The 14394-nt window shown below is 35.5% G+C and overlaps 1 protein-coding gene across 1 annotated transcript in view; it reads right to left on the bottom strand.

Annotated features, from left to right (window-relative positions):
• The window catches only part of KCNH8 (potassium voltage-gated channel subfamily H member 8), a 215977-nt gene that overhangs the window by 87826 nt on the left and 113757 nt on the right, over positions 1-14394 (bottom strand). The window contains exons 4-5 of the mRNA XM_032237738.1: positions 11063-11190; positions 5997-6237 (exon numbers count right to left, since the gene is read on the bottom strand). Of these exons, the coding sequence (XP_032093629.1) occupies positions 5997-6237; positions 11063-11190 (369 nt within the window). The remainder of the gene's footprint in view (positions 1-5996; positions 6238-11062; positions 11191-14394) is intronic.

Genomic DNA, 14394 nt, shown 5'->3' with positions numbered 1-14394 from the left:
GCTTTTAAGGGGTTTTTAAATGGTTATTTCACTATTACATTTTATTATTATTATTGAGATTCATTGATTGAGTGGAATAAACTGTAACTCTCAAAAATAAACAAATACTTGCAAATCACAATTTAATTAATGAATTGACAGGTCCTGGTAATCACATTTGCAATTAAGCATAATTAGGGGCACTGACATTTCCAACTCTTCACTAAGGTTTCAATTTGACTGGCCACCAACATGCTTTGATAAAATAATGGTAATTATTTTCACATTACCTTTTTTAATCGATTTACTTTATTTTTAGTCAGTTTGGAATTGAGGGTGAGACAGCAGCGTTCTAAATTAAGATTAATGCAGGAGGAAGGGAGGGGGAGGAAGAAAGGAAGGAAGGAAGAAAGGAAGGAAGGAAGGAAGGAAGGAAATTTGACAGAATACAAATCAGTTTGCAGAAAATTACTACACCTTCATGGATGTGGTTAAATTGATTGCATAGGCAGCTAAGCAGAAAAGAGATGGGCAAATTCAGCTTCTATGCCCAGAGGTGTGCAAATATCATCCTTGAATGTGCACACACAGCATCTGAGGCTAATATGGTTTTTGACAAGCATGTCAGGTTTTATAATTGCTTTTTCTCAGTCCTACTGCCTGATTTGCTTATAAATATACATAAGATAGAAGTTCCTTTTTGTGACCATCTATTATGTCAGAAGAATATTGCCACTGAAGGGCTTCTGATGCAAAACAGTCAAAGATTGGAACATTTCTCTTGGGCTTATTGTTCTTTACCACTTTTCCTATCACCACCACCGCTTGCATCCCATCAGTAATAAAAAAATGTTTAAAAACTTTTTTCAACTTTATTATCAGTAATAAAAGAATGTATAAAAGCTTTCTTCTCTACATTTTTTTTTACTATAAATGAATAGCCATTATCACATTTACAAATGATTAATTAGACTTGAGCTTCTGAATATCTCAAAACTGACACATATATTTAATTGGTCTCATTGCCATTCTAATATTTGGAGAGAGGGGAAGGGTATTCTTTTAGACACTGAGGCATGGTAATATTTTGATATATTTTCCATAGATATTTTCTACATTTTTCTACATTTTTCCAGTTTACTTTGAAATAAAATCAGGACAATATTAAAACTTGCTTTATTAATTGGATTTGTATTTTATTTATATGATGTTATATAAATTCATTTCACTATATTAATTTCATTTCAATTATTTAACCATCCTCTAAGCAAAGGAAGAAGAAGAAAGGTTTTAAACACATACCCATTTTCAAGCATGTTTCTCAAGACCAGCAAATTGAATTTAGTATTTCCATAACATAATCTGTAAGCTTTTTATGATTCTCATACACTGTTATGGACTTAGAAATACAGACCTTCCTTGATCTATACTGACACAGTGCCCTTTGTATTTGGTGTTATAGGGCTATCATTGTATTTGAACAAAGACAAATTGAGCTGGGCCACATTTTATTCACAGTTTCTTCCAGAAAATATATGCATGGGATCCTCAGTGATGCATACCAGCATAATTCACAGTACTCTAAACAGTTCCTGCTATTTAGTAACCTTGGAGGTGAACCCGAACCATTCAAGCCTAATGTAACAATTGGATTCTACAAATAATTCCACTGATGCGGAATAAATACCGAAGCCTTTTTAATGTGCTTTATCACTAATAATTTTTCTGTTCCTTTAAAAGCACCTTGTGTGTGTTTTAGCCATGGACTTATTCATAGTTGTAGCATTAACATCATATCAAACAATGATTGATCTCTTGCATTTAGTTGATGAGATCCCAGGTATGCTGTACAGGCTGGCTGACTGCTATTCTTGCAGTTAGTCCTCCCATCTCCCAAACTCAACAAATATCTTTGCAAGAGTCTTTCCTGTAGCTGCTGCTGCTGCTGCTGTTGAAAATTAGAAGAACAAATTCTGGCACTGAGCAGCTACCCTTGCAAAAATATTTTTCTTCCTGTGATCGTTGGCAGGAGGGATAACAAACAGGGCCAATGTTAGCATCTCAACACAAGCACATTGGAGCTCATTAGATTGGCAATTACATCCTCTCTTTTCATTTGTTTATTTACTTAGTTAAAACAAAAGAGGCTAATTATATTATGTTTGCTTTAAACAATATGCTATACTTCCTACAAGAGAATGATGCTTCTTCCCTAATATATTTCTTACGAGGCCAGAACAAATTTATTATATTCCTTTAGTCATGATAATGAACTGATTTAGATGAATTTAAAACTAAATTCATCAGGTCACTTATAATGAGTTTGAAAGACGGGTATGTCCAGGCCCTAAAATTACACCACACCATTGCTGCTGTCACAGTCTTCTTCAACCTAGTGTTCTCCAGATATGTTAGACTACAATTCCCATGCTGAGTAGCAATTATGAAAGTTGTGATTAACAGTTTTGGATTTTTGAAAGTGTTACTAGATCAATTCACTCATTGCTGTACTGGTTCGTTACCATTCTAGAATGGAATATTTGCAAATGGCTCCATCCTCTGTAAAGTTCTGCAATACACTGTTCAAATTGATAACAAAACCTTTTCTTTATTACAATTTCATGCAAGCCTAAACTGCTTACTCATTAATCAGATAGTTGACTTGTGAAAGTTATTTATATTTGTTCAGGACATGATCCTGTTGAGAAAGCTATCCCAATCCTGAAGTGTTTCCATCTCCAAGAAAGGAACCTCTTTAACTTCTTTAAGTTCAACTTACTAATAGCTCTGACTAGCAACAAATTCATTAGGTCTTCATGTTAGAGCATATTTATATGAGGGCAAAGATTCAGTCTCCTAGCTGTGGGTTGGTTTCTGAATATTTCATTACAAGGCTAGGTAAAATCTTCAGCAGATTTTAGGAGATGTCAGTGTGTGTTCTTCTGTTTATGTTCTGTTCTTCTGTTTTATGTGTAGGTATGTCAAATGAAGTTCTTCTGATGGATTTTGTGATGGGTCAAGTGTGAGTCATCAGTGAGTCTTATGATAGGTCTTGTAATAAGGATATTATATCAGATTAGGGTCATTAAGAGGTGAACTCCCAATGTGGGCTGCATGGATTGATTGAGGGTTGGTGCTGTCTCTTGTTGGCTGTGTAGTTGGTTTGGATTCTGAGGGCTTTGTGAGCTGGGATTGGTCAATGTGTCTGTTGATGGAATTGCTTGTACAGTGCCAGGCTTTGATGAACTCACAAGTGTAGCAGGTGGTAGCATGGCCAATTATTTTTGTGTTGTTTCAATTGAACTGGTGCTGTTTGGTGTCAGTGCGGATGGTATAAAGGATTTGGGATTGTGGTGCTTGACTGGCTGTGTGTGTTGTGGTTTGGGCGATATAGGCTTTCCAGCTTGAGCAGAGTATTGGATTAGAAGACCTTTAAGGTACTTCCAACTGCTAAATATTTCTTGAATTTTTTAAAGAAAATGTTAGCATGTTAAAAACCTTTTGCTCTTTCCTATTCTAGGAACTTGTCAGATTGAACATCTTTAAAATATTATTTCCCACCTGCAAACTGAAACTACACAACTATCAATATTCTATACTCTTTTTGCAGCATCTGTATGCCAAGTATAACATAAGTAATATTCCCATAAATGTTGTTAAATAGTCAATTGCATAACATCTATTACATCTCTTTTAGAATAGTAATAGCAATGACAATGGCAATAACAATAGCAATAGCACTTAACTTATATATTGCTTCACAGCCCTGTCTAAGCAGTTTACAGAAGCAGCATATTTCCCCTAACAATCTAGGTCCTTATTTTACTGACCTTGGGAGGATGGAAGGCTGAGTCAATCTTGAATCAGTGATAATCAAACTGCCAAACTACAGGCAGGCTGCAGTCATTAGAATTAGCCTGCAATAATTCATTTTAACCACTGGCCCACCACAAATCATAAATACAATGTTCCATACTTTTGTAACAATGGAAAATTATAGTATGAGACAACTATTGATTGTGCTGTAGGTTTATATTATTTATACAATGAATTTTATTCTGAAAAAAACTGTGAAAACAGTTCTGTGAAAACTAATATTAGTTTTCTTAGTTTATTTATTTATCTTTTATGCTTTTATGCTTATTTATCTTTTATGCTTGCTGTTTCGCTAAGTTTCACTAAGTTTTTGAAAAGAGATTTAAATCTCTTCAACAAATATAAATATGCAGCTACTATTAATTGGAAGTTTATCTATCTAAACCAAGCTTTTCTACCCAATTCTTGAGAAACTTACTGCTATCACTACTATAATGATACAAGTACAGTTCTTTCAGGTTATATAAACACATAGAGAAAAGGGACAAGATTGGTCTCATTCAACTTTCAATGTATATTCACCATGAGATTTGACTCTAGTCTCTTCCATCCAAGATTTCTATATGGTTACAATCTCAGTCTTTGTCAAGGATAACTCACTACAGTGAACTTGCCAGCAATTTGCTGCATACCTCTTGTATTTCTGGATTGACTTCCTTTATTTTATTATTATTGGATGTGGTTCCATTGAAATTAATTTAACTTTTGTATTTGTTGAATTGTCATGCAGCTAGCTGTTCTGCGGCATTTTGGTCACAGTGAATTAGCCATGGCGAGTTGTCCCATTCTGGTGCAGGTAGTAAATGGTGCCAAATATATGCACCTGCGACATCACTTCTGCATGAGTTGCATTGATTACCAGTGTGTTTCTTGGTGCCATTCAAGGTTATGACCTTTAAAGCCCTACAAGATTTGGGACCAGTTTTTAAAAGGAATACCTTTTTATAAGAGTCTCGACTCATTCAATCAATCTAGTGAAAGGGGTATGCTGCAGATCTAGGTGCAGAGTCATTGCTAAAGATTTATATCAACTTTCAGACACTATCATGAAATTCTCACTTCATCATAATTAAACTCCCCCCCCCCCGATCTGTATATGAATTGATATGAAGAGCTATCCCAAACATGGTACACTTTTTGATAGTTTAATGGGAAATAGGGATAGCAATTGTGTAAGTGAAAAAGAGCATAATATATTTTTAAAAGTAGATTTTTAGAAAAATATTTTGATCTATTTGGGATCTGATACCAGATTTTGCAAAAGAAAACAAAGAATCAAAGAAAAAATGTAATTAGGCAGAAAGCAAAACTCAGCTATTTCCTTTCTAGAACTGGCATGTATAGCTACCTCATAAGTATTGCAAAAATAAAATATTTGTGGCCACCAAGCAGTGACCTATACGGATTCTGCTTCTCTTACTCTGCTCCAGTAAGGAAATTTGACAATACTTGCATTAAATTGTACTTCTGCAGGTTCTCTTTTGGTCTACCTGGTTAGTTCACTTTTGCTCATCCCAAGAATCCCTTTTGATAACTTTCCCCTAGCCTAAAGGGAAAGCATGACATTATACACATACAAGGGTTGAAAAAATAATCTCACCAATTGTATGTTTTAATAGCAAAAATGGCTCAGTATATAAATAAATGTGAGGTAATGGAGGGGTATGTGTGAAAATGAAAAATAAAATTTTCTGAAATATTAATGAGCAGGCTATTTTTATTTTCTGAAGAGCAGGAATTACAAGTTATTAAATTGATTCTTACTGAAGCCAAAATGGCATCTCTGGTGTTAAAAGTGAAAAGAAAAACTCAAAAATCTCATTATATTTGATAGATTTTTCTTCTAACAATTAAGGTCCTTTGGGAATAGAGACAAAATTATTTGTCAATATACAATGCACATTATATCCACATCTGATCTGTTTTATTTTGCATAATAGTATGGGTAGGCATACTAAAAAATAATCTTCACCCACAATCAAAATCAAGTAATTGTAGAGAACCTATGCTTAAACGCAGACAGAAAATAGATACACAATTTTTGATCACATTGCAACGCTTACCCTTATAGAATTATGTTAGAAAATCTAATTATTTGCAGAACTAATAATGGTAATGTCAGAAAAAATGAAATACCTTACCTATGATAAACAGTATCTCCACTGCAATGTCACTGACAGTTGTGCTTCGAGTTGTAGACAGATCATCATTGCCAATAAAACAAACATTATAAGGTACAGTTACAGCAACATAAAACGTTGCTAGTAATATAAGCCAGTCCCAGCCAGCTTTAAAAGTGCTAAAATGCAAAAGTATGAATTTGGACTTTTTTGCATCTGAAACTTTATATTCCGGAAATGCTGGTTTATCTACAAAAACATTCTGAAAAAAGAAAGAGAAAAAGGTAATTCAGATTAATTTGAGGTGCTTTATCTGACTATTTATAAGAATCATTTTAGCAATCTTCAGTTGTTTTAAAAGCTTTTATATTCATTGTCTACATTTTGGGTATGTTTGTTCTGATATTCATTCAATCCTCCTTTCATGGTTTCTTTTGCAAGTAACATAAATTCTGAGATGAATTTGTGCAGGTTTCCTTTAAATTAAGGATTTATTTGGGTTTAGAATTGAATAAGAAATACTTTTCATAGTTAAAATACAATTGTATATGATTTTATTAAATAAATACATAGTGAAAATCGGGTGGGAGGGGGGAGACAATAATTTTTAGTAGTAAAGATAAGTTGCTTATATTTGCATGGTTCCTGAAACCTGTATTTCATTTGGAAAACAGCTATTCTTATTCAACAAAGAAGCTTGTTAAAATGTTATAACTGGCAAAACACTAGCAGGCTACTGTATGTATTACTTTTGGAACCCTGTCTCAACACAGCTTCAATGAGATAATAGATTTAACCTCTGCTCTTGCCTTCCATATTATTACTGCAAATTCCTGTAATTTCAATTCCAATTTCTTCTTTCACTTTGCTCATACTGTATATACTCGAGTATAAGCCTAGTTTTTCAGCCCACTTTTTGGGCTGAAAAAAGCCGCCTCGGCTTATACTCGAGTCAGTGAAAAATTTGCCCGAAATGGAGGAGAAAAAGGGGCGGGGCCATGCCGCTGGGTGACACTCGTGAATGGCCCAGTGCCCCTGTGAGTTTCCCCTCCCTCTGTGTCAGTTTGCCGCGCAGCGCGCACCGCACCATCCCCCCTCCTCACGTTCTAATGTAATGCAGGGCTGTCTTACGATTCCCCTTCCTCCCCCTCCTGCCGCTCTGCAACGATGTCCCACCTCCTCCTTGTTATGGCAAGCAGCCACATAGCGATGTCCCACCTCCTCTGGTACAGTGATCCAATGATAGGAATCACTGTGCTGTGTGTCATAGGAGGCGGGACATTGCTCCCGCGGCTGCACGGGACATCATCATCACAGCGGGACATCAGCATCATGAGGTGAGTGAAGTATTTCATTGAATACACCGCTAGTTTACTGTTTTTCTTTGAAATAAATATTCAAAAACATTATTGGTATCTATTTTTATTTTTGAAATTTACCGGTAGCTGCTGCATTTCCCACCCTAGGCTTATACTCGAGTCAATAACTTTTCCAGTTTTTTTGTGGTAAAATTGGGTGCTTCGGCTTATATTCGGGTCGGCCTATACTCGAGTATATACGGTAATTTTCCCTGGGCAAGAGTCACCACCTTTCTAGAAATGTGCTAACTATGGACCCCATCTTTGCTTCCCCCAACTTTGGAACACTGTTGCATGAACTTGCTAATTCTGCTAATTCTGCTTGAAGAGAAGGAAAGGACACTCTCTAGCATTCATTTATTGTCTGATGGCTTCCTAGAATTATAATCTACATGCTGTATTAATATATTTATACCAAAATTTGTACTCTCAAGAAAATGAAAGAAAATATGAAAAGAACCAATTTTCATACAATGGTAGAGAAACTCAAAAGAACAATCATTACAATGAAAGTCCTAAATTGAATGATATATTAGTATTTCAAGTCTGGATACATCCATCTGTGAAAATCTATTACAAACAGTCCTTTTAAACCAGTCATTTCATGTTGCACCCAGATGTATACAATGGAGCTCTTGAAACCAGATTTCATTGACTTCATTCAATATTCTCTTAGAATGACTAAATCTGTCTTTGTTTTTAGAAGTAGCATTTTAGAACTCTGTTAGAGTATGTATTAGTTTTAAACATAATCTCACTAGGATAACACTTTCAATCTCATTAAATTTCAATGCAAAATTTAAGTAAATACTTACATTTTTATTCCTCATATGATTATTTTAATTAATGTCTGGTTTTTATTACTTAATATACTATTCATATTTGCATAATTAAATTACAATTCAGAAATCAGTAAAACATTATTTAAAACTCATTCCTAATATAAGGAATGAGTTTTCCTAATGTTTCACTTAACAACAGAAATTTTGAGATCAATTAAGATCATAAGTTGAGAACTACCTTTATAACTAAAGAATTGTCAGTTACCATAATGTATAGAGAATCTATTCTCTGGGAAATAAAATCATTTAACTGAACATAAATAAGGATTCCATAGAGTATTCCACAGAGAATTCTATAGATTATAGAAGTTGTTTTCAGGTATCATTCATGAAGATAACTGAAAATAGACATTAAAAAGTGGAAATGCAACAACAACGAATTTATTTACCAGAAGATACATGCAGCCAATTTCCTACATATAGGAGTTCCTTTCCAAAAGGTGTCAGGGTTAATTAGCTCATGATGAACTAAGCTAAAACAAAGAATGTATTTTTTGCTCAAATTGTCAGCTGTAGTAACTTAGCGATGAGGGTCATGGACATTTTAGAGCTGAGACTACTTGTATTACACTAAATAGATGCAAATCAGTTTTTGTATTCTATTTACCTACACATCTATTTTAGTTCTGCAGGGAAATTGTGTCTAGGTTTTATTTACAAATTATTTGACCTATCAGTTAAGGCATGACTGCAGGTAATAAACAGCTATAAATACTTATTTTATCTTTGTAAGGGAATTGTATAGTGCAACACTGGAAAAAATATTTTAATACTATTGCTTTGGTTCATTCAAAATATTCATACATTTTTGTCAAATCAGAATTTAGTAATTTGCACTACCTACAAAAAACTATAAAACTTACAACAGCAACATTGCCAAAAAAGGCCAATTTTATCATTAATAAATAAAAATAGAAATGTTATGCCTAACAAACTTTGTAGAATGATATTATCAAAGACATATGAATTTAAGGATAATGCAAGAGGCCAAAACATATAATTTCCACCTCTCCCATCTCATTGGGGCAGAAATTTTGGCTAATAGGGCATTGTGATATTTGTTCATCAAAGTCATTGTTCCCTTCTAGTTTACATTGATTGGAATATTGCATTCAGTTTTGGGGACCACATTTTAGAAAAGACATTAACAAACTAGAGTGTTTCCATAGGATTGCAATCAAGCTAATAATAGGGATGAAAAAAGTAAAGAAAAACTGATGAGGAATTTATAATGGTATTGTTAGGTATATTTATCCTGAAGAAAAGAATATTGCAGACCCATGATAGCTGTCTTCAAGGATCTGAAGGGAAGTCATGCAAAAGACAGACTAGACTTGTTCATTGTGGTTCTGGAAGTCAAACAAGAAATTGTGGGCTTAAATGATCAGGCAGCAGATTTCAGATGAATATCATAAAAATATGCATTAATGCTGGGAGTTTTCAATGTGGAATACACTGCCTTGGGAGATGGTAGACTTTAAGCATGGCCACCTGTTTGGGAGGCTCATAGTAACAGATATCAGCACAAAAATTTCCTAAATCTCCAGCCACTTTCCAAATACTATGATTCTGTGAACTAAATACTGCCCCTTTTGCATAAACTTATATTTTTTTGGAAGTTCTCTATCAAATTAATCCCAATATTTTCTAATAGAGACAGGCCTTAGGTAATAAACTGATAAAATTTAGAAAATTAGTCAATAACTTATTAATAAAGCTTTTTCTGCCCCTTTAACAACAATAAAATACCAATACATTCCAACTCTTTTAAGAATATTGCCTTGCATGACCTATATATTTTATATCCCAACGTATAAGGTGACTGGGCATATAAGATGACCCCCTACTTTCAGGTGCACCTTCCTCCTCCAGACCGCCACACAGACCTTACTAAGCCCTCCCAGTGCTCATCTATCCATGTGCCCACACGCAAAGCACCAAGGTTATCAATTGAAACGCCGGTGTCTGTGCTGGTGGCAATACACCTTTTTGCTTGGTGGCATTGCTTTTTTTTTCTTTTCATTTTTTGGTATACCTGGTATATAAATGACCCCCGATTTTTAAAATAATTTTTGGAGGTTAAAAAGTCATCTTATACGCCAGAAAATATGGTACCTAAAAAAAGATTGCAGTGATGGGAATCCATCATACAATCCCTATTTTTAGTTTCCAGGTCATACAATATATCTACTTGATACTTTTTTGTGCTATGAATAAAGTTTACTCACTAGCACAGTAAGATCAAAGTGCTACAGTAAATTGGAGAGGAGACAATGTAATGCCACTTTCATTGCTTTATAGATTGATGTAGAACATGCCATTAATCCTAAGGTATTTTCTTTAAATAAATAAATAAACAAACAAACACTAGTTTGTTCATGCAGTTTTCCTGCTGGGTTCATGATGAAAATAGCACTTCCCTCTATAATTAGCTTGAGAGGAAAGACCTTTCACTAGGGTTTTGCTTCTAAAAAGTGTTTGTATGGCAGAAAATCTGAATCATGGCTCAGGGAAAGGAAAGAATTAAAGTTCTTTTTGCCAACATTTTCTATGAAGTTTTATAAAAGAACAAACATGACTTAGCATAATGTTTGGGTTGAGCCTTAGGCATTTATGCTAAACCATATGAACATCAATGTCAGATATAGGTATCCTAGACTCTGTCCATTGCATATTCTCTTTGAAATTGTACAGTATTCACTTACAAGAAACATTGTATTGGCCAAGGTTTTATTTTCTATATTTATAGTTCAGTACATATCTTCAAAATAGAAAGGGGCAATTATAAGCAATAAGTTTTCTCCCTTTAATCTAAATCTTCTGAGCAGTACACAACCCCCCACTTCAGATAGAATAGCATGAAAATAGTTTGATTCTCTATACCTACATTATTAATTTTTAATTTGTTCTTTTCTCTTCTTTGTAGGTGTCCGGAGATGTGATAAAGGACAGCTCTACTCCGTCTGCGGGCTGAATCAAAATGTGATCCTGCTCTTCCTCTTCCTTTGAATTTTTCTGAAGAATACAGATGACACATTATATTTGCTTAAATGCAGCCTCTGGAAAGTGAACTAATAGTCCAGAATTGCATACCCTGTTTCAGATAGCTTTTCTTTCATTCTTTTTCTGCTTTTTTTTCTTCTACAAAATTAATCCCATCAACCAGGGATATCTCTAAAAATTGATTATTTTTGCTGCCATCAGTAAACTCTTTTCTCTTTGGGAAATTCTTCTGGTTTTTTTCTATTTTATCTATCTCTTTATCTATCTCTACCTATCTATCTTATCTATCTTCTCTATCTTATCTATCTATCTATCCATTCATCCATCCATCCATCCATCAACTTATCTATCTATCTATCTATCTATCTATCTATCTATCTATCTATCTATCTATCTATCTATCTATCTATCTATCTATCTATCTATCACCCATCCATCTTCTCTCATCTATCATCACTGTAAAATGTTGGGAACAATGGAACTATTCTTGTTATTGAAGATTTGGAAGATATAGAACCATTCAAAACGGGGGAAGCATGTTACTTTTCCAAAATTTGCATATTGCATGGATTTTCAAACCTTTTCATGGAAGAGAATGTTAATCTTTCAGGTGGAGTGGGCACATTTACAACTTTGATAGCATGTACTAGATCAGTAATCAACTGGTTACTGTGCATGTAAGGATATTGATTATTCACGAAGAAGCCACACTGATCATGGTCACTAAAAATTGTATCACTTTCCACTGCAGAATAGAATTTTCTTTTAGCAGAATTCTGTCTAAGTGCAAATTGTCAATATGCACAAAAGCTCTGAAAAAGACATGTCATAACATGTGATAACAGTTTTTAAAAAATTCTTAGATACTCACCATTGTAAAACAAATGTAGAAATCTGAAGGGTTTTCCCCATCATTGCATATCACATAAAATTTTCAACTTTCCTTATATTATGTATACTTTTTCTTCCATTCAGTTCTCAATAATATCTTTATTTAATAATATCTGCCTTAGGGTTATTTATCATTATTCAACATTTTTCTATATAAATAATGGCCTCTTGGAACATTCTTTTTTCTCATTCGTGCATTCACAAACTGTTTAAACAGCAGTGACAGGGGAATCATAGGCTGTTAGCTTGGTGCTAAAATGAACTTTATGTAAGCAAAGCATGATATTGGAAACATAAATTAAGGATATTCTTTAAAGATATAATCATGTTCCTGCTTCCAAAGTGGTTTGCCAGCAACAAAGTAACAAGGCTGCCTGCAGGGGGGAGGGGGTTCAGAAGAATCAAGATGGCAGCTATGATTGTGCGGTTAAAGCAGTGACTTTTTTTAACCTTTGTTGGAGCTTCAATATCTTTGTCAACATCCCCAGTTGGTATTATGGTATTAATTCCCATTATAGAATTAATACCATAGATCCTAGGAACTCAGACTAGACTAATGAGAAATTTGAGTTTTTCTTTTGTGTTAAAACAAATACCTTTTAAGAATATAAGTTTGAATTTAAAGATGCATAAATCCATATTTCATATTTCATAATTTATATTTTACACTTCATATTGATAGTTTATATTACAGTTACTCTTGTAACTGTTATTAAGTATTTATATGTTTGTAATGCTTCACAATTAGAAGAGAATGCTGAGAACAGATTTATCAGAAAGAAAGCTTAGTACTACAAAAAAAATAGGTCAATACATCTGTCTCACGGGAGGCAGGGGGAGGCTGAAGAAGAAAGTAGGTCTAGTATTTCTTCTAAAAACCAAGCAAGGAAAAGTATAGGCATGTTTCTTTTGGGAAGCAATTCCAAGTCTTGTATAATACTCTACAATCTGTGGCTGAAAAACTACAAGTCATACATAATTGTGCTCTGTTACCAATGCAGATTGGGAAATGTTCAGATTGTGCAAATTTTAGACTTTATTTTCAGTTCTGTTCCCTGGGCTCTCTCCTAGCATCCAGAATTATCTGGGATTTAATTATGACAATTCTGAAATGTCAGCCTTCAACCTAAATGTTAGATGTTCAAAACCTTTAAGAAGTATAATCCCAGAGCTGATTAGGATATGAATTTTGGATTTAGTTCTATTTTCTGCATGTAAGCTCCTTCATGATACCAGAGGACTTCTTTACAGAGAGTCTACATTTAGCAACCACATTTGGGAGTACCAACTCAATTGCTAAGTGGAAAATCACATGAGTTTATTGGGATTTAGGTTTAGGTTTATTGGGATTTATATGCCGCCCTTTTCCCTGAGGGGACTCAGGGCGGCTTACAACCACAGGGGAGGGGGGTGCAAGGTCAGAAACAGAACAATATGTGCACAAAGAAAAAATAATAAAACACAACTTTCATTCAGCAATCAAACACTCGGGCGGGTAATTGGAAACCTATCCCCAGGCCTGCTGGGAGAGCCAGATCTTGAGGGCTGCGCGGAAGGTCTGGATAGTGGTGAGGGTACGAATCTCCATGGGGAGCTCGTTCCACAGGGTCGGGGCAGCAACAGAAAAGGCTCTCCTCCGTGTGGTCGCCAGTCGACATTGACTGGCAGATGGGATTCGGAGGAGGCCCAGTCTGTGCGATCTAATTGGTCGATTTAGGGAGGTAATCGGCAGAAGGCGGTCTCTCAAGTACCCAGATCCACTACCATGGAGTGCTTTAAAGATGGTCATCAGTATCCTGAAGCGCACCCGGAGACCAACAGGTAGCCAGTGCAGCTCGCGGAGGACAGGTGTAACGTGGGCGAACCGCGGTGCGCCCACTATCACTCGCGCGGCTGCATTTTGGACTAGCTGTAGTCGCCGGATGCACCTCAAGGGCAACCCCATGTAGAGCCCATTGCAGTATTCCAGTCTAGAGATCACAAGGGCTCGAGTGACTGTTGTGAGAGCCCCCCGGTCTAGGTAGGGCCGCAACTGGCGGACCAGGCGAACCTGGGCAAATGCCCCCCTGGTCACAGCCGACAGCTGGTGATCAAAAGTCAGCTGTGGATCCAGGAGGACTCCTAAGTTGCGGACCCTATCTGAGGGGTATAAAATTTGACCCCCCAGCCTAAGCGTTGGTGTATTAGCCAAATTATTGGGGGGGAAACACAACAGCCACTCGGTTTTATCCGGGTTGAGTACCAGTTTGTTAGCACTCATCCAGTTCTTAACGGCCTCCAAACCCTGGTTCATGAGTGCAACTATGCTTATGATTTGACAGCAGC

Source organism: Thamnophis elegans, chromosome Z, assembly GCF_009769535.1.
Source record: "Thamnophis elegans isolate rThaEle1 chromosome Z, rThaEle1.pri, whole genome shotgun sequence".
In the NCBI taxonomy this organism is placed as follows: Eukaryota; Metazoa; Chordata; class Lepidosauria; order Squamata; family Colubridae; genus Thamnophis; species Thamnophis elegans.
This window is presented reverse-complemented; position numbering and strand designations above follow the sequence as displayed.